Source organism: Malania oleifera, chromosome 2 (genome assembly GCF_029873635.1).
Source record: "Malania oleifera isolate guangnan ecotype guangnan chromosome 2, ASM2987363v1, whole genome shotgun sequence".
Classification (NCBI taxonomy): domain Eukaryota; kingdom Viridiplantae; phylum Streptophyta; class Magnoliopsida; order Santalales; family Ximeniaceae; genus Malania; species Malania oleifera.
Window position 1 is genome coordinate 20,082,006 of NC_080418.1, and position 22,080 is coordinate 20,104,085.

General features: G+C 34.1%; 1 protein-coding gene and 1 long non-coding RNA gene across 2 annotated transcripts; both read right to left on the reverse strand.

Annotated features, from left to right (window-relative positions):
• Nucleotides 1-1,524: 1,524 nt before the first annotated feature.
• On the reverse strand, nucleotides 1,525-10,753 carry LOC131148841 (uncharacterized). Its single transcript, XR_009135072.1, has 2 exons — nucleotides 2,691-10,753; nucleotides 1,525-1,894 (listed from the first exon to the last, which is right to left on the reverse strand). It is a non-coding gene; the product is annotated as an uncharacterized LOC131148841 (long non-coding RNA).
• Nucleotides 10,754-13,389: 2,636 nt separating this feature from the next.
• Nucleotides 13,390-14,263, reverse strand: LOC131148842 (uncharacterized). Its single transcript, XM_058098778.1, has one exon. It carries the CDS (start codon nucleotides 14,151-14,153, stop codon nucleotides 13,602-13,604), a length of 552 nt encoding a protein of 183 aa, XP_057954761.1. The 5' UTR covers nucleotides 14,154-14,263; the 3' UTR covers nucleotides 13,390-13,601.
• Nucleotides 14,264-22,080: the final 7,817 nt, after the last annotated feature.

A 22,080-nucleotide genomic window follows, 5' to 3' on the forward strand; every position in this document is an offset into this window, starting at 1 on the left:
TTTTAATATAATTTTATATTACATTTCATTTAAATCTAATACAAATTCAAATATAATGGCTATCCAATATAGGGGCTAAGTAATTTTTTAAAAATCCAAATCTAATTTTTTGCATATTTGGAAGAAATTCATTCCAATAAACAAAATAGTCATTTTCTTCAAGTGTACTAAGTTACTTAACAGAAAATATTGATGAATAGTGTGTAATTTTTTAATTGAGAAACTTTTATTAATTGGGCATCAAAGGTGCCACCCGGTGGTACAAAATATCAGCCACCCTGTAGTGTCACTAACATCAAGAATTACATTATGATCATTCACATTTGCATAAATCTCAAGTTCAAAGTAAAGGTATTTTTAAGAATCACAAAATCCCATTTTTATAACCCTCTTCCTCGGTCAGAGGATTCCCTCAATTTCAAAGTTGGATAATGCCTAACATCTACAATGACCATTTGTTGTCTTGTTAAAAAATTTATATTAAAGGATTCATTATATGTTTGTTTGGTACGTAGGAATGAAATGAAATTTATCACTTGATGGTCATGTTTCATTCAAATTTTTATTCTATTCCTTTCTCACTCTCATTCCATATGCAAATGCATACCTAACATGAAGTTCATGTTTCTGGAACAATACACATCTATTATTATCTGAAAATTTAAAATTTGTGCTCTGAAGTACAAGGAAGCCTTTTGAACTAAAGCAAAGAGAAAACACACTAACCCCGTATCCATGTTTAGTTATTGATGTACCCTAAAGCTTACGAAAAACATGATACTAGTGAATCATCAAAAATTGAAGTAGCATCAATTCTGTTTTGAGCATAATATGGTGTTAAGTAAGGTTCTGCGGTAAGTGTAACCAATTTACAGGGGATATTGCACATGTTCAAGTATGATATTGTAACAAAGGGGGAAACTATATCTTAGGAAGTAATAACATACAAAAAATATCAAGTTGATTTGAGTTAGAAATAGTTAACGCACAATCAAGCCCATATTTCAGTACTTCAAATCAATGCCAGTAAATATGCATGTATATGCATATGAACCAATGAATCTTCCACCATACATTTCATATTTCACAAAATCACTTCGACACCAAGATCAAATGCTATTAAAAAAACTCATAATGCATCTATTAACTGGCATTGATCAATTATAAAAGAACAATGAGACATCAAAAATCATGAGCCAAAACCAAATGTCTCAATTTGAATGGTCATGCTTTTATTTGTGAATATTCTATGATTGCTAACTCATTGGAACCATCCAATGCTCAATTGGGGCATGGGGGTTTTACATATCTGAAAAGCTTGATTTTGGACCATAACAATGCAATAAGTGCAAATGAATCGGAATGACAATTATTTTATGGACACAAATCTATTGACTTTAATGATATGACATTTTTTAGCTCAGGTTATGGAGATTACTTTTCATTTGAGGGTTTGTTGCGACGGCTTTTTCAGGAGCCATCCACTGAAGCTGCATTGAATGAAAATCGGATGAAGAAAAAGGATTGACAAAGTTTATTAATTATATGCACAATAATAAAACATTAAAACCAATGACACAGTTAATCCATATCAAGAATTACTTTCATCAAAGTAAGATTATTCAAAATTTTAGGAAAAAAAATTATAATAGATATTGAATTAAAAGCATGATGGTTCTTACTGTTCCTCTCCCAGATTTTGTGGTCAAAAGGCTGCCTTCTTCAACTTGACAAGCCAAAATCCCTGACCTGGGAAGGAAAAAATCAAAGCGCATATGCCCACATGGCTGCCAAATTTTTATTCTTATAGAAACAACATGACGGCATCATCAGATTTCACATCTCTGTGTACCATGGGTGGATTTCTGCGGTGCAAATAATTCATGCCCCTAGCCTGCAGCCAAAGGAAAAGAATGAAGAAGCCTCTCTCAAATAGCAGACCCAAAAATATAACCTTTTTATGTGACATTTGTATGTGAACATGAATGTGGATGTGCGTGTGTTCGTGCAGCGCCAGGGCAGGGGGGAGAGGGACGCTCATGCTTTAAACAAAGAATACAAGGGCTATCCTTAGATGCTGATGTCTAAAATTTGATTGCTCTTGTGAGGTGTTCCAAAGAGGCTTCCCTGATGAAATGAAACAAAAATCAAAGTATATAGTTTATGTACCATTTCTCTATGAGAACAAAAAACAGATGAGACCATAGGTACCAGAAGTGATCAGAGTTGAGAGTATTCTAGTGTTTGTAGAGAAGCTTCCCAAACTACCACATGCAAGATTTGGTGAGAATGACGATGGAGAACATCTTCTAGGTTGGAGCTTTGAAGAAGGAATGCATTGCAGCTTCAAGGGAGAGGAGAGAGCAGCTCAGCCTTGGATCTTGGAGGGAGCTTTGAGGGAGAAGGGAGAGGGGAGAGGGATTTGAGATGGAATTGGAGGGTCGAATACCTGGGTAAAGAATGAATTTGTAGTACACAAATTTGGAAAATGAAATTCACCTTCAATTTCACTCAAATTAAATTACACTTACCCAAGTGTTATCCAAGCAAGGAATTTGTATTTGAATCTGGGAATCCCCCAGATTCAAATACACTGGTTCAAATTCATTTTCTTGAATAGATCAATAGTCATTTTTAACAAGGCAAGCCAACAAAAGTGAGCAATTTAAGATTGATGGATCGTAGAGTACCTCTGCTCATTATTGCTTCTAGGATAGAAATGGAATGGATTGGCAGCTTTTGACAAACAAGTTTCTTCAAGAAACTGAATATGCTTGCTTAAATGCATGGGGATTTAATCAAGCCCTTAAATATCTGCTTCCTTGAGCGCCACAAGCAAAGAGCTCTTGGTCCAAGCACCTCTTAAAAACCCTCAGCGTCTGTTCATCCCCTGCAGCTACACTTGTACCTACATTGATTTTCTTCACTACAAGTCTCAAGGTTTTGCTGCTATCTCAGTAGTCAGCAACAGAGAAATTCATGCCTTGAGAATTTAGCAAAGCATATTACAAGCGATGAAACAATATTTTATTCCTCACTAATCACAACTTATTTCTCTTTGCTGAAAAACAGCTATAGCTTCACAGCTAGAAGGTGCTTCAGCACTAGAGGGACAATATTCAGTACAGCACATTGGAGTACAATCTCTTGCAGAAGAACAATGAAGTAAAAACAGATCAAGGGATCTTCAATCTCAAAATACTCTCCACAAAACTGAACTAGTTAATTATTTTAAAATAGCATCAACAATTAAAAGATAAACGATGCACATCAAAGTGCAGTATTAAGCCATGAAGGAACTAAAATTAACAAAGCAGAAGCTTAGATGATAATCTAATCTAAATTGCATATATGCATTTAATAATGAAGAATAAATAAAAAATTTAACATGCAAACTTCTTCACAGCAAGCTGGCAAGCTGAATTTCAGATGATAAATTTATTACAATAATAGGAACTTATGAACAGAAGAGAACAAAAAATAAAATACTATATCCATCAGCCTTACCCCAGTAAATATAAATGGGAATGATAATTCAGCAAGAAAAATTGGTCAAATAGAATAAGAGAAAGAAAATTGAGACAAATTTATTTGAATTGTACGCAAATGTAGTGCCGTCTTGATAATAAATTTTCCGATTTAGGTAACACCATCAATCTCAAAGCAATGCCATCAATTTATTGAGTAGAATTGTTGGATCCTCAGGCTATCACAAAATCACAAAGCTAAAGATTGCAACACCTGCATGAAAACTCAGAATTCAAGCTCTCAAGGTTGCCTTAGTGGTTGCAATTTATTAACAAATTTCTATAAATCATATCGAAAGAGGTCACTGCAAAATTGTGGTCAAGACTCAACAAGAAAACAAATATATCCTCACTAACTAATAACCAAAAATGAGCACTTCAGTCAATAAAACTTCCGCAAGGGTGGAGGGAAAATAAAATAAAAACTAAAACAAAACTGAAATATTGACACCCTTGTGGTGATTGCTTACCATTTCATGCTACAAGATTTGGAGATTTGCTCAAACAATACATGGAATACTAGTTCAGAAAATATTGTAATGCCAAATGATGAATATTTTTCTTTTCTGATCGGAAAAGAAAAGTTATATTAATAGAGAAAGAATGTACAGAACGGGAGAATAAGGAATCCTCCATAAAAACATAAGGAAAAAAAAAACTAAAATAGAAAACATAAAACAATTAATACAAAATAGCAAACCAGTTATGCTGAACACTTTCGAAACATGATCCCATGAAACAACCAGAAGCAACAGCCCAAAAAGAAGACAAATACTGAATCTTGTACCAAACCAAAAACTCAAGAAATCTTCTTCCCCTTAAAAATGCAATTGTTCCTTTCCATCCAAATATCCCACAACATAGCAAAAAAACCACAATTACAAAGAGCAACCTTGTCTTTACTCGTCTTTAAAACCAAAAAAGAAACAGCCAACATATCCTCCAGAGACTCTGGACAAAACCAACTTTCCCCACTTAAACCAAATAACGTGTTCCAAATCCTCCAAGAAAAGGAACAATGCACAAACAAATGAGATACATATACAGAACAAGTCAAAGCAAAGAAAACACACATCCGGAGATAATGTGATGCAGGACAAGAAACAAGACCATGGGTAGATCCTTGTTGGACAATAATTCAAAAGAACTGGGACAAGGATTGTTGCATATAATTAGTAGTTTATTATGTGTTTCATTTAATTAGTATAGTATTATGTATACTTGGGGGCTTGTTTGTAGCATTTGTGTATTCTAGGTGTATGTTTGTAATGTAATGCAGTTTAAGGGGATTATGTGTGATTTCATGTGAAGAGGCTTTTTCATAATTAGTGTGTGAAAGCCATGTTATAAGCAATTGTTGATGAATTTGAATTGAGTTGAACGTGTGATTCCCCCTTGTATCTCCTCTCTCCTCTCTCCTCTCTTCCCCTTCCTCTCTTCAATTTCTTCTTATCTCTCCCATGGCTGCAGATCCTTGATGCTGCCTCTGCATCATAATGTCTTAGAAGGCCTCCTACTACTCTGCAACAGATTGTTAGTGTCAACTCTATCAAGAAACACCACCCAAACGAAACCTTAATTTTAGAGGGAATTTTGGCCTTCCTAATAATAAGAAAGAAAGAAAAGGACAAGTTCTCTCACAGGTGAAACTCAAAAGAAAGAATTGCAAGAAAAATCTCCTAAAGACTCCAACACCCACTTCATCACATCCTCCCACTTAGAAGGACAGCAACCCTATAACAAAGTGAACAAAGATGCAATCAAGCAAGCTCCTCTAGCTCTCTTATCATTCAAAGGTCTACAAAAGTGAAAATCCCACAAAAAGTTCTCCCCATTAGAAAGAAAAAAGAAGAAACAAACGAGTTATATAATAAAGAAAAACGATAAAAATGAGGAAATGATGTAAAAACCAAATCCTCCAGCAGAGGATATTCCCAAAAACAAATTCACATCCTATTCCTCACTCCAAATTTGGTCTTAGGAATAAAATGGAGATAAAGCTGAGATATATCTACAAGGACTCTCAAAAGAAGATGTAAAACCAACATTAGTATCCCAACCATTTCCTTGTATGCCAATTTTATTTTTAATTACTTTATGCCAAAGAGAGTTGTCCAAAGGAAACCTCCATAACCATTTACTCATTAAGACAATGTTGTTAGACACCAATTTCCCAAGACCCAAACCACCTTCCTTTTTTGACATGCATACCATCTCCCATCTAACCAAATGATCTTTCTCCCCAACCCAGATGAAAGTTTTAAATATGCATCTTACTTTCTCTTAATTGTTAAAAGTTAGTTGATGATTGGAACTTGCCTGGAAAAGGGGAAGAAGCTATGCCTTTGCTTGGATCTTGGAATGAATGATGAAAATGAAAATAAGAAACTTTCAAATGCTTGAATTATGTGCTATTTAGTTAGGATCTGGAAGTACTTTTATTTCTTTTAAAAACTAGAGTTAATGAATTTTTAACTTTGAAAGTGTTAAGAGGTTACATGTCTTTTAGTATTATTGTTATTGAGTGTGTTAGTATGTTAATTAGTGAGAGTTAGTAATGATATTATTGTCATTAGAATATATTTAAATTTGTATTATAAATAGAGGGAGATACCTATCTTCAAGTTCGGTCTTCATTTTTAATCAAATATTAACATGGTATCAAAGCATGATCCTATCTAAACCCTTCCTCACCCGTCGCCAGAAAACACCATTCCTGCAGCTGTTCTTCCCTAATGCACCTCCAACCCATACTAAATCGCAAACCAACCATATACACATAATCAGACCCCCCCCCCCTGACGACCCACCTCGCAAAACCCCATCGCCGGAGGGCCCTCCACGCACCGGCGCATGAGTGCAGTTATGGCCACTTTTTCCCTTTTTTTTTTTTTTTTTCCCTTCTATCATGCTTCGATTCCTTCTTTAGACTATATTATCAAGCTGTTAGGCCAATTTTTTGCTCAAAAATTCAATCTTTTTCAACCATGCACTCACGGTATTCCGTTAATTTCTATTCAAGGTTAGTCAAGGCTTCTTTGTGACTTTTTTGGAGTCAAGGCAGCGTTCATATGTTCAGTTGTGAGGCTGTGGCAGTGCTATATCTGTTGATGAGTTGTTCACCTCGTCCGTGGTTGCGTCGGTGCTTCACATGGTTTGCAATTGTTCCAATTATTGATTGTTGTTCTTGTTTTTGGTGTGGTTGCTGATTTGTCAGTGTTGTGGCAGCGCTATATCCATCGGTGAGTTGTTAGCCTCATCTGTCGTTGTGTCTGTGCTTCACATGGTTTGTGATTATCCCGATTAGTTTTGATTGTTCTTCTTCTTGTTTTTGGTGTGATTGTTGATTTGTGAGTGTTGGGATGGAATCTATGAATCCCAAAAATTTGTTTCCTACATCACTGCCGCAAATAAGAACTAAAAAGTTGGATGGAAAGAACTATGTTCAATGATCTAAAGCTGTTCGGATTCATTTAGCACGATTAGGGAGATCTGACCACTTGTTCCAATCTGATTCTTCTAATGAGAAGAGAAAAGATGTGTGGATTCAAGAAGATGCCTTAATTGTTTCCCTTTTATGGAATTTGATGGAACCACAAATTGCACGGATGTTTATGCATCTAGATACGTGCAAGAAGATTTGGGATTATGTCAAACTTCTATACTCCAGTAACATTACACGTATCTATGATTTATCCCAAGAGTACTTTCAGTTACAATAAGGAGATAGGAGCATTGCAGATTATTTTGGAGAGATGAAGCGTATTCATGAGGAGCTTAACGTAGTGCAAACTATAACTGTCGACATTCGTGAGATGCAAAGCAGAGGGAGCAAATGACAGTTCTTCATGTTCTAGTTGGCTTGAGACCTGATTTTGAGATAGTTCAGTCCCAAATACTCAGTAGTGCCAAGCTACCATCATTTGCTGATGTTTATTCCCAAGTCCTTCATGCTTCCTTTAGCAGCATTCTCCTGCTCTTGCATCTAACTCTAAGAGGACAACCTTTTCTACACAAAGTGATTCTAGTTCTCTACCAAACAACCGCAAAAGTTATTGCGGTGGTTTGAGTAGTCGTAGTGTTAGATATGGACGAGACAGAGGAACTCTTCGCAAGTGCACTCATTGTGGACAAAATAATCATCGTATTGAGCAATGTTGGGATCTTCACGATAGACCTTCACGTGTTGGCAATGCAACCACCACTGACTTCACACCTATGGGGGCAACCAATGCAGCCATCACTGACTCCTCATCTTTGGGGTCGAGTGGTGGCAACGTACTATCTCTATGTCAGAGGAAAAGTAATCCAAGTTCCAACAATATCAAACATCACAAGAAGCTTCTCTTCCCATTGCATCTCTTGCCCAAAGAGGTAATCACACAGTGTGTTTGTCATCCAATACTTCTCGTCCTAGTCCTTGGGTCACAGACTCCATTACCATTGATCATTTCACAAGTATACCTAGCTTTTTTCTAGTATTCAATATCTTGCTAATTTACCTTGCTCTTGCTAATGGATCCACTATTGCAGTCAAGGGAATTGGGACTGAAAAATCCCACTTCTTTTATTTCTCTTCCTTTAGTGTTACATATTCCCAAATTTCCTTTCAATCTTATGTCTGTTAGCAAAATTACCAAACTCAAGAATTGTTCAGTGACATTCTTCCCTAGTTTTGTGGTTATTCAGGATTTGAAGATGAGGAAGACAATGGGCGAAGGGTGTGAAGCTGTTGGGCTCTATCACTTTGAGCCACTATCTCCTTCTATTGCCTGCATTACTGCTGCCACACCTTTCCAAATTCATGTTGCTTGGGTCATCCTTCATTGGAAAGTTAAAAAGTCTTCTTCCTAGTTTGAGTTTTGTTTCAAGTCTCAATTGTGAGTCTTGTCAATTGGGAAAGCACCATCGTGTTTATTTCGCTTCCTAGGTTAATAAACGGGTTGCAAGCCCTTTCTGTTAGTTCATTCAGATTGTATGGGGTCCTCGTCGGGTCATGTCCAAGTTGGGTTTCCGGTATTTTGTAACCTTAGTGGATGATTATTCAAGAATGACTTGGTTATATTTAATAAAAGATCGTTCTGATCTATTTCATGTATTTTGTGTCTTTTGTTCTAAAATAAAGACTCAATTTGGTTTGCCAGTTCGAATACTTCGAAGTGATGATGCTAAATAGTTTTTCAGTGCATAATTCACTACTTATATGACTTAGTTTGGTATTGTTCATCAATCATCCTATGCCCACACTCCTCAACAAAACAGGATTGCAAAGTGAAAATATAGATATTTTCTTGAAATCACACGCACTTTATTAAATGCATGTATCTAAAGTGTTTTGGAGTGATGTAGTACTTACGGCTTGTTATCTGACCAATAAAATGTCATCCTCTGTTCTTAGTGGTAGAACTCCCTACTCCATCTCTTTCCTAATCCACCTTTATTTTCTCTTCCTCCTTGTATATTTAGGTGTATGTCTTTTGTTCATCAACTAACTCCTCGGGTCGATAAGTTGGATCCTCGTGCTATAAAATGTGTCTTTCTAGGCTACTAGCATACTCAAAAGGGATATCATTGTTATAGTCATGTGTTACTTCGCTTCTTTGTGTCTGTTGATATTAACTTCTTTGAGTCTACACCTTACTATACCCAATCATTGAGCACTTCTGAGCTCAATGAGTCTCTTCCTTAGCTTAATCTTCCAAATTCTACATTGATGTCCTTGCCCAACCAACCATATGAGTCTCCATGTAGTTCAAGTCCTCATCACCTTAATCATTCTAATTTGTAGGTGTATTCACAACGGCAACTTCAAGGAAGAGAGTCCCCTCTAGCTCCTACTACCACGCCTTTGGTTTCCTCGTCTGATGATCATACTTCACATGATGTTGATCTCCTATTGCTGTTCAGAAAGGTAAACGCACATGTACTCAACACCCCATTTCCAACTATGTTTCTTATGACTCCTTATCACCCTCCTATTATTGTTTTGTCACTGCTCTATCATCTACTATCCTTCCTAAATCTGTTTCGAAAGTGTTAGCCCATTCAGGACGAAGGGGCGCTATGGTTGAAGAGATGAATGTTTTACATGACAATGGTACTTGGGACTTGGTACCTCTTCCTAATAACAAGCCTGTGGTTGGTTGTCGCTGGGTTTACACTGTGAAAGTCAACCCGGATGGTTATGTGGCTCGTCTAAAGGCACATCTTGTTGCTAAGGGATACACTCAGATGTATGGTATGGATTATTTTGATACTTTTCTTTGATTGCCAAATTTACATCAGTACGTCTATTCATCTCCTTGGCTACTACTTGTCACTGGCCTTTGCATCAATTAGACGTAAAAAATGTCTTCTTCCATAGTGACCTTGAGGAGGAGGTTTATGAGGAGAAACCACCTAGGTTTGTTGCTCAAGGAGAGTCAAGCTTAGCGTATTGGCTCAATAAGGCTTTATATAGTTTGAAACAGTCTCCCAAAGCATGGTTTGGCCGTTTCAATGTTGAAGTATTTGAGTTTGGTCTTCGACGATGTGTTGTGGATCATTTCGTGTTTTATCGTCATACTTCATTGGGTAGGATCCTTCTTGTTGTTTATGTGGATGATATTATTATTCTAGATGATGATGATAAAGGTATTCAAAGTCTCAAACTTTTTCTACAAACTAAGTTTCAGACCAAAGATTTGGGACCGTTGAAATACTTCTTGGGTATAGAAGTATCGAGATCTCATATCAGAACTGTTAAGTCACAAAGGAAGTATGTTCTTATCTCTTAGATGAAACTAGCTTGTTGAGATCCAAACCGGTTGATACACCCATGGATCCTAACAGAAAGTTAATACCGGATATGGTTGATTTGCTATCTAATCCTAGACAATACCATATGCTTGTTAGAAATTTGAATTATCTCACAGTTACTTGGTCGGATATATCTTTTGCAACAAATGTTGTGAGTTAATTTCTAGATTCTCTGAGGACAAGTCATTGAGACGTAGTAATTCGCATCTTGAGATATTCCAAAGGGGTACCTAAGAGAGGTCTTTTATATCGTGATTAGGGTCACACTTATAACCATGGATATACAGATGCATATTAGGCTGGATCGCATTTCGATCAGAGATCCACCAACGGGTACTGTATCTTGGTTTGTGGTAATTTGGTTTCTAGGAAAAGTAAGAAACAAACTGTTGTTGCAAGGTCAAGTCCTAAATCAAAATATAGGGCTATGGCTCACAGTACCTGTGAACTTGTTTGGTTGAAGAACTGTTCGAAGAATTGGGTTTTCTGTATTCTCAGCCTATGAAGTTGATGTGTGATAATCAAGCTGCTCTTCATATTGCCTCCAACCTGGTCTTTTATGAGTGGTCTTTTATGAGCGGACAAAGTACATTGAAGTTGATTGCCACGTTGTTCGAGAGAAACTTGTGCAAAAGCTCATTGCAACCGTTTATGTGAAGTCGGACATGCAGCTTGCTTATTTGTTTACCAAAGCGCTAGGGGGTGCTTGTGTTAGATTCATTTGTATCAAGCTAGGAGCTTATGACATTTATGCTCCAACTTGAGGGGGAGTGTTATAGGTTATATATGTCTTTTAGTATTATTATTATTGAGTGTGTTAGTATGTTAATTAGTGAGAGTTAGTAAAGGTATTATTGTCTTTAGAATGTATTTAAATTTGTATTATAAGTAGAAGGAGATACCTATCTTCAAGTCAGGTCCTTCATTTTTAATCAAATCTTAGCAGAAAACAATAGCATCACTTTGAAAAACTTTGCAAATAATTCCTTAGGGATCCATTAAAAACGCCATTTTTCTCTTGTAATACAATCCTTTATTTATATAAAATATATATATATACAAAAATAAATATACTGAGTTTGGCTTTTATATATATATATATATAAAAGCCAAACTCAGTATATTTATTTTTGTCCTTGGTTCCTCCAAAGAGACATAATCTAGATTTCCAATTCATCATCGCTATGATCATGATCATCATCTTCATCATGGTTTTGTAATTTTTTTGACAAATGATTAATGCTTTTCCTCTTTGAGTGATTTTTTCATTTAAAAAAAATGATTTTTTTATTTTAAAAAACGATTTTTTTAGTGAGGCTTGGATGATATATGGAGGCATCTCTATGCCCATGTTAAAAAATTGTTGTTGTGTTGTTGTTGTGTTGTTGTTGTAGTAAATTATTTCCCTTCTTTTTGTTAACTAAGAAAATCAATTACAAGGCCAAGCCCCTAAAAAGAAAAATTGGGGATGGGGGATACAGGTAGAGAGGAAGTATACAGAAGTGAATAAAACAGGGTTCAGGTATACTGTATACAGAAGTGAATGTATTGAAAAAAATTGATCAAACTGATGATATCTATAAACAAATTTCTAGAAGGTGCACATTTTACAAGTTGATGAGGTAATCAAAGAAAATTTCTATCTAAAAAAGAAAATGAGGAAATCAAGCAAACAATGAATTCAAATTTCTTAAGAAAGAGTCCTGTTTCACCTTTCCACACCAACCACACCAAAAAGAGGTGCTGCTCTCCACAAAACCTTTTCAGACCTCTTCATGGGACTCCAAACCAAGACTGCAACACTTACTGAGTTCCTGTATTGACTTAGGCTCTTAGGCATTGCCCCATGACTTCTTCCAGGTGTTGTTGCTGCTGCTATTTTATTTTTTCCTTTCAAATTTTAGAATTTAGAATGATGCTTTGATTGATTGTATGGACTCATGTAGCTGCTTGATCACCTGCATTTGTGGGGTGAAATCCTTTGATGATAAATTGTGTTTTTATTGCCGTGGAAAAGTTATGTGCTTATATGTTCATCTTTGTCCCTTGATGCTTTTGACATACTTACGGGTAAGCCAAGTATTTGTTCAAGGCAAATATTACTTGAGGTGTTGGGTTAAAATTAAAATAAAAATAAAATTTAAAAAAAAAAAAATCCTGCCAGAGACAGTAGACTATCGCTCCACAGAGACAGCTGGTTTTCAGTTCTATGTTTCTCTGATCCTGAAGAGCTGCTTATTGATACTTATCTTGAGAAGTGCCTCTGGTTCTACCCACAGTAAATTTTTAGAACATTCACTGAGAAAAATATAGCATCAGCCCAGGTAATCATGAGGGTTTTAGTAATGCCTAGGATTTAAAAAGGGGGAAAATCTTACCAAATGAAAACAGAATCATCAATCTGCTGTAAATAATCATGCATCAAAGGTAAAAGAATCAAAATAGAAATATCCAGAAACTAAATGCACAACAATGAATCCCATTTATAGAGTTTTATTGATAAATAGAGACCAAAAGGAGATATTTTATTGTACCTGCACTTGTTAAACAAAGCTTTTGTTTTAAATTTGAAGCCATACAAGAGAATAACCAAGCTTCAGCATCACCCCAACTGAAAAACTCACCCATGCAATGGATTTCCATTAAGAAGTTTATAGAGGGAGTTCTATATTAAATTATAAGTATAGACCCCAAAACAGCAGGTATCATCTGCCAATAGCTTCACAAAGAAAAAAAAAAAATTGCAACAGTAAGTTACCAATGTGTCTGAACAAGCACATGTGGTACCTTACTGATGTAATGAAGCCACCAAAGTAGATAATATATATTTAGTAATCACTGCAGCTCTAATACCATATCAGCATTAATCAAATTTTTCCTTTCAGAGCAAAGTCATGTATTATGTATTATTTCATCTGATGACCAGATTAAGCATCCTAGTTAAGCAATTGAAAACCCATCTTGCAAAGCAAGATATGCACGTTAAGACCTGCAGCAGCTACTTTTATGCAAAGATTTTAATCCAAAACAAGTTTTAAAATGCCTATAACAACATGCGTAGATATTTTCTTCAATAGAAAAGTATGATTATATTCATCACAGCCAAATTTTGATCTCAAAAAAAAAAATCCTTACCGTTACATTGAGGACATTATCATAAAAAATTACCCAAAACTACACGGGAGCTCGGATTGCTTGTAGCTGAATGTCTTTCAATAACCCACAGAAAATAATCAGCAACAATAATCCAATATCGCCCACACCTAATCATCGCCTTCACTTCCTCCTTTGCTTCTTACTATGACGCTCTGCCGAATCTTCAATCTCCCCGTCCTGAACCTCACCACTCTTCCTCTTCTTTCTCTCCTTCTTTCCCCTTTCCTCCACTACTTGCACACTTCCGCGATCTACTGTCTCTTCAACCTCAGGCGAATCAATGGCCACATCGTCAAATCTCTCCTTCTTATTTTTCTTATGCTTCCTTCTCGCACCGTCGGTCTCTTCAGTGCCGTCAAAATCTCTGCCGTAGCTCTGCTCCTCTGGAGCAGGTCGCTCATCTCTAAAGTTTTCTTTGGCCCCTTCCGGATTCGCAATGATCCTCCCATTGGGCTCGGAACGAGGCTTCCTGTGCTTGTGCGACGATTGTGAAGCTCTGAGCTCGCGGTGAAGGAGAGCCAGTTCGTTGAAGGAGTCCGAAGCGCGCCGAAGGTATGCAGAAACCGCCGGCGAAGCGCCGGTATCGGCCGATACGAACTTGGAGAGGACTTTGGCAGCTTTGGAGAGAGAGATTGGCTTGGAAGATGCCACCTTTCCGGAGACAGTCTTCATGTTTCTAGGGTTTCAGAGAGTGGCGACCTTCACTGTGGCTCCAAGCCCCATCGTAATGTACCATAGCCCACCCACCGGGGTTTAGAATCCCTAATTTTTTCTAACTCTCAAAATATATCTTAATAATTTATAAACAATTTACAGTAAAAGAAAATGGGCTGAGCCCTTTGAGGTTTCACAAAAAATAAATAAAAATAAAGACTTCTTTGGAAATTTTAATAATTTTAGTGATTTCTCATTTCAAAAATTTTAAATATTTTTTCCTAAAATTCATTAAAAAAACTTATTTTTTATAAAATATAAATGAAGATTTGCGTTTTTTTACAAGTCCCATGAAAGATTTTTAAAATTTTTGAAATCTCAAGAAAGGTCATTGTCTTTTTATCAAACTTTAGAAAAGGATAATTTTTTTGCCCTAAAATTAATTATAGTGATACAGTATGTGTTGTGTTTTTCTAAAAAATTTCACATTTATTTTTTAAAATTTATTAAGAGTTAAAAAATATTTAAATTTGTTTAAAACAATAATTATGATGAGTTGTAATTGTAAGTGTTTCTTGATTTTTAAACTATCTAAAACACCTTCATAACTATTCATAATTCTCTTAGAACAATCCTCTTAACTACTCATACTACCCAAAATGTATTTATAATTAAAGATTAACTACTATTCAAATTAAATTTAAATGTCACTCTATTCTTATTTATTTCTCTACTATTATTTTCTCAAAATAAATATGAAATTTTAGAGAAAGTCTTGGAGATTAGAATGTATTGAATGTCCTTATAACTCCTTCCTATTCATTTATGTTTGATAGAGCAATATATACTTTGCATGAATGATTTTTTTTTTTTTTCTAAATTATTACATCCTTATACAATTTCTGTTATATTTTCATAATATCTTTATTTTTAAGAATAAATATTTTGTAAACCAAATGTACCTAAGAGGTAACATATCTTTTGATTTTCTCATACCTTTTTTTCGGTTCATTAAAAGCCACCTTGAGTGTAGGTTACAAACAAAAGGTTCCATTTCACATTTCATATCCCCAAATTTTAGCTATTCCGCTGTCTCTAATGGGGACATATTCTCACATCCTTTTTTATCGTAAAATAACTATTCATATTTTTAATCTAATTACAAAATAAATCAACTTTTTTCATTGAGGTGGTAATTATAAATCATAATAGAGTTTTTTTATTATAATTTAAGGCCTGAACTATTACATGCATTAACTTAATAGGTGTTAAGCAGTTGATACAATATTTTGCATGTAAAGTACATGACCTAACGAAAACCTAGGGCATACATCAATAGAAAATCATATGTTACACATAGGACATGTCTCACATCTAAACAAGAGGGCACATGGATACGTTGACAGCAATTGTCCCAATGCATGTGTACGTCTAGAAGAAAAGAAATTGGGACAAACACTCCCTATAATTTTTCCTTGGGAATTTAGTGGAGATGAAATTGTTATTTGACATGAATTAAAGCACAAAAACTATGGAGAGAAGTAGAGTTCCATTCAACATTTTTATTTGTTTTACAGGAGTCTTGAGCAATTTCTACACATTGTTTAGAAGCCAGTAATTGAAAACTGAAGAAACGGACATTCAAATGACAAATTATGGTATAAGCCCATGTTTTTGTTCACATTTGTCGAGTGTGAAAATTGTTAGAACCTTTTCTATGAGTAAGGACCTTGGGCCTACTTTATAAACCATAAACAAGTAATTATATAAAAAGTAATTAATATATCTTGTGTCATTTCACTATATATATAAATGAGCTTTAAGACATATATTAGCTCTTGTCTACTTTTCTCTGATCAAATTTCAAATATGCAAAAACAACGTTATCTTCTCTCCTCTCACTTATTCTTATATTTGGTATAGTAATGAAATTTTTTATTAAACTTGGTTAAGTGGCGAGACAAACCCAATAGATATATGATTTTGATAACTCTATATCCATTCTTCTTATACATCTTGAAAGGCTATTTATAAATCATTAAAGATATATAATTTTGATCATTATATCCTATACGCCTGATAAATATGATACTTGACTTTTTGTCAATTACTAATTCTAAATTCATGAATTGAGAACTTCATTATTTTTTGGGGATAAAATAAGTAGGTAACATACATTGACCAAAGAGGGATTAAATGTAAAACCCCTTAAGTAGACTGTCGAGTATAGCATGTTACAAAAATATCACAAAGTTGCTAACTACATTAAGTTGAAATTGAGTTTAAACATCTACTTAGGGTTGCAAATAGTTCAAGCTGAGCTATAGCCAACTCAAGCTTGAATTGTTTGTTAAAAGAGAGCTCGATCTCGACTTTAGTTTAAAGTTTTATATTCGAGATTGACTCATTTAACATATATATAGCTTTAACTCTACTCAACTAAAGCTCCTTCTATATTAATAAACTAGTTGAACTCGAGTGTAGTTCGAAAGGTCGAGTTTGAGCATAGCTCGAAATCTCGAGCTCAAGCTCAAACTTGACTAAATTGGAACTCGTTTCAAACTAATAAAAAAATCAAGTCGTTAAATTAATTGATAATTAATAAATATAATTAGAGAAAATATTTTTAAAATGATACTAACGAGCATAAAATTGAGTTAGTCCATGAGCTACGTGGCGAATCCAGAAATTATATTTAGCAGGACCAAAATATATGTATAAAAAAAAGTTATGTATATGACATTTATTAATTTTTAACTAATTATCTACATATACGAGAACATGATATATATATATATATATATATATATAATCAAAAAGATAAAATATAAATTAATAATTTAACTTGAGTAATAATCCTATAAATGTACTCATTGCTTCTTTCATAACACAAAAATCATCAATCATTGAATCAGTATTAAACTTTTGCACAATTTCTTTCGTATTGTGTATAATAAAATAATTCAAGTTTGGTTTTAACAAAATTCATAATTGAAAAAAAAAAAAAAGACACACTTTATTACAATTTTAAAAATAGAGATAATTAAAATAAACTGAGTCAATCTAGCAACAAGAGGATATATTACTAATTTTATTATTTCCACCAACTTGCAACATAATTTAAAAACTGTTACTTTTTAAAAATTATAGATAATGAGAAATATTAAGTTGTTAATGTTGTAATTAATGTCTCAAAACTTCTCCTTTTAGTGAAGTCCTCAAAATAAAATTAATAAATTTTTTGTTGAATATTTTTCTGACTTTTTATTCTCTAGAATTTTTCTTTTAAGAATTATCGAATTGTTATATTCATATGTGTACTTATTCTATACATTGGAATTAATAATTATTAACTTTTAACTCTTTTGATTTAAATTGTTATACTACCAGACAAGAAATTTTATATTGTGCATTTATTTTTAACTTAATTTTTAAATATTATTAATAAGTTCTTTCCATAATCTATCTTTTTCTTTATAAAAAAACAATTAAATACAATAATTAAAATAAATACAATTATTAATTTTTAAATTATAAAATAAGACATTTAGGTGCATGTCATTTAGTTTTTAAAATTAATATATACATATATTTGGTATTAAAAAAGTGGTCATACTTATATGAGTTAATCTTTCATATAATTTAAATAATTTTTTCATTTATTATTATTATTATTTTGGATAAAGACCACATATTTGATGTAACGCCCCAACTTAGGTCTGTCAGGGAGTACTGCGTCTCTCCTTCCTCCACTTGGACTAGACAACAAAGGGCAGCTTTTATCGGACTAATGACTGGCCCCACAGACCAACATGTGTTCTTTTCAATGTGTTTTGTGTTGGAATTAGTGTATTTCCAAGAGAAGGGTGAATTGGGTATTTAAAACTTCTTAAGTTTATTTCAGATCCACAACCAGTATTTCCCAACCTAGGATCTTTCTATGCAATCCCAAATGAATAGATAAATATAAAGTGCGGAATTAAGTCATGCGCAGCATTCACAAATATTGAAAGTAACATACACATGCAGTAAATAAATTGTGAAAATATAAATTGCACTCACGATATGTTATCGGGGTTCGGCCAATACTGCTTACATCCCCATCTCAGCTCGCAAGTCCGAAGATTCCACTAATGCTCACTTAATGGGTGGAGTGGCACCGGTTACAATCAGATCAAATTACCAGGGCTGACCTTAACCTCTACACACTCTCCTTGCAGGCTGGAGAAGGTCATATCAATCCTTACGGGCTAGATCAACACCCCTCAGGCTAGGGGTGAGCAAACGGTCGGTTCGGCCAAATTCAGTTAATTAACCGAATTAACCGAAATTTTCGGTTAATGATTTCTGATAACCGAACCGACCGACCAAAGGAAGCTCACCGAACTGAACCCGACCGAATTACCTTTTCGGGTAATTCGGTTAACCGAATTTAACCGAAATAATTTGAAATTAATTATTAAAAATAGAATATAATTATAACTTTTTTACTAATTCGAGCTTAATTAAGCATCTCATCTATTAATTTTATTAATAAAAAAGATATTTTGGTATTAAACTATAAGAGTAGAATCACTAGAATCATTAATTATCAATTCGGTTAATTTGGTTAACCGAATTGATAATTCATATTAACCGAACCGATAACCGATTAACCGAAAATTGATAAAATCGTAACCGAACCGAACCGACCCTATTTCTTGACCGAACCGAACCGACCGAAATTGGTCGGTTAATTCGGGTTTTCCCGAATTATGCTCACCCCTACCTCAGGCCACGCCTAGAATACAATAATAAAATACAAATTTGTGTACAATTCAAATGCTTCTAAACATGTAGATTATGTACCAATACGCACAAGCAATAATCAATGCACCTCAAGCTAATAGGAACTATAAGCTCAGTGCAAACAATGTATAATAACACTCTAGATAATGTCAATAATCAATCAAGTGTAAGAATGTATTACCAATCTATCTTTGAAACAATATGTAAATATATTTTAACCACAAGTAGAGTTTCAAAGAATATAATCAAATGTCTCAAAATAATTTTCAAAAACTTTATGCACAAGAGACAATAGCAAACCAAGCTTGTCAAAAATATTTTTACAAGAACACAATAGAAGACAAGCTTAATAAGTCTTGCAATAATAGTGCAAAGACTCACAAGTTAAAAGTTTCCCCAACCAATGGATTTATTAATTAAATCAAGGGAAAAACTTTTGGCTAAAACTCTCTATAAAAAACAATCAAACACAATAAGATTTATAGCTTTAGAAAGCAATGTAAGATGATTTAAAATACTCTCACTCAAATGGATTTTGCAAAAGAATGATCAAAGGAGGAATATTTTGGCTTTGAGTAAGAAGAGGGGCTTTCAAAAAGTTAGAGAAAATTTTAGCTAATTAAATCCCTAATCTTGTCTTAATTTTGCAAATGAGGACCTATATATAGAGATGCCCAAAATTTTTACCGTTGGGGAGATAAGGGTAATTATTAAAATTATTTTAAACATGTTTAACAAAAATAACCCTGATTTACCCTTAATTATTCGTGGTAAAAATTGGCCAACCCGAGAGTTTTGGTCTACCGAGCCATAGGTTTGCTCGCTTGAACAGAATGAAAAGTAATTTTTGAAGTTCGAGTGCCTGATTAAGGGTTTGGGTGGCTGAATAAGGCAATTTTTTAAAATGTCCGAGGTTCGGCCGCCCAGACTTAATTTCGGTCTACTGAACTTACATGTTCAATCACCCGAGGTCAAAATGATTGTGGAGTTCGGGCATCCAAGTTGTTGGAAATGTCAGAATAATATATTTGGTCAGCCGAGAACATTACGTTCTTTTTAGTTCGATCGCCAGAAGTCAAGTCAACACTTTGACTTCCTAACGGTTCGGTCGATCGAGGCATTTTCAACGCTAAGGTTCGGTCACTCGAAACCTTTATCATTTTAGGACCTAAGTTAAATTTGTACCCGTGATTGCATAGATGATAGTGGGGACTTATTCTAAGTGTCTGTGTAAGGTCCTAGGGTCTTTCTAAGGTCTTTTTACCTAGATCCAAAAATCCGGTATCGGTCGACTGAAGGGTAATCCCTAAGGTCATTCAACAGTCTTAAGCTTATTAGTTCCTACATGCATGATATGTAGATTATTATAGACCGATAATCATTTATTACAAACTCTGTTGGAATTAATGTGATCCTAAGAGGGGGGTGAATTGGGTTTTAAAATATTTTTTGCCGATTTAAACAATTACGCCGATTCACCACAGTTCATATCTCATTCAATAATGAAAACGTGTACGTACAACGATTAAGTTATCAATGTGTGCATACATACACGTGTGCTACATATCTCATTTAAATTAGTTCTGTGTGCATGCAAAATGGTTATAACAAAACATGAACAAGCATAGACATATTGAAATTTAAGTACAAGAATTTAAATAAGATAGAGAGAGAATGACACACAGATTTGTTAACGGAGTTTGGGTAATACTGCTTACGTTCCCGCCTTGGGCATACCCCCCAAAGATTCCAATAACCCTGCTCACTTAAATGGTTGGAGTAGAAGTTTTTTACATCCTCTCCTTACGGGATGAGGAAAATTCTAGCTCAATTACTAAGCTGAGCCGAACTAGTTTCATTTACGGGGCTGAAACTCCTCAGTTCAATTTCTGGACTAAACCGAACCTTTCTCACTTACGGCGCTAAGACTCCCCAGTTCAATTAACGAACTGAAACCAACTAGTACAATAAAAATATTTTTGTACATGAAAATACTCTTGAAAAATACAAGCAGAAATGTATACAATAAAGTTCAAATATATGCACTCTAATCTGATATGATTTATGTTCAATTGAGTAAGGGTGCTTAAATATATTTAAACTCTAATAAAAAGTTTTCTAAAAAAAAATATTTCAATAATAATATAGGAGAACCTAGGGTTTTGCTCTTTAAATAATTTTTGCCCAAATAATATATATGAATATATTTATCATGAAAATAATCGGGAGAAACCCAAACAATATTCTCAAAGATGATTTTCAAAAATAACTAATATGTGAGAGTATAACATGTGAATACAAAAAAAAAAAAAAAATTGCCTAAAACAAATATACTCTCTCACAAAATGATTTTGAAATGAATGGATGGAAAGAAAGTTGGAGAGTTTAGTATGAAAAATTTTGTCCCAAAGAAGAAATTTTTGCAATAAAAATGGTTTGGGGGAACTTTAATTAATAAAGGAATAGAGAGAAATTTGAAATTAATCAAAGTTACTAATTTGAGTTATGGAGGGGGTATTTATAGATTTTTTGGAAAATATGACCTTTAGGGACATATTAGTCATTTTAGAAAAGATTTAAGTGAGGTTAATAAATTTTAACTGCATTTTAACCTCGATAATTCTCGCCAACCCGAGAGCACCGGTCGACCGAACTTAAGGTTCGGTTGACCGAGTGGCTAGGTTTGATCGACCAGGAGAAATTTGAACTAGAAGGATGGTCTACCGGACATGAGGGTTTCAAAGGTGATGTTGGCCTAATAAGGCTTACAATTCTTATTTTGATGATAACAAATCAATTATGTGTTTAATATGGTTCAAGTGAAAGTTTTTCAGGAGAAAGATAAAACTTAAGGCAAAGCTTAAAGGAAGAAACAAAGCTCAAGAGCATAAGGAAGCCTATGGAATACAAAGAGATCTTAAAGAGCATAAGAATTAAAGATATACTAGTGAAAGCTCAAAGAAAAGATTGAAAGCACAAAGATGATGGAAGAACAAGATAGAAGAACAGAGGATCATTTTTTTTAGATGTTCTAAATGTAAGTACTTCAAGTTAATTTCAGATATAAATTGGTTTGAAGATCTTATAAATTCAGAAATATTTTTTTTATATATACTCTAAAGAATATTTTTATAAATCAATGAAAAGAAAGGGTCTT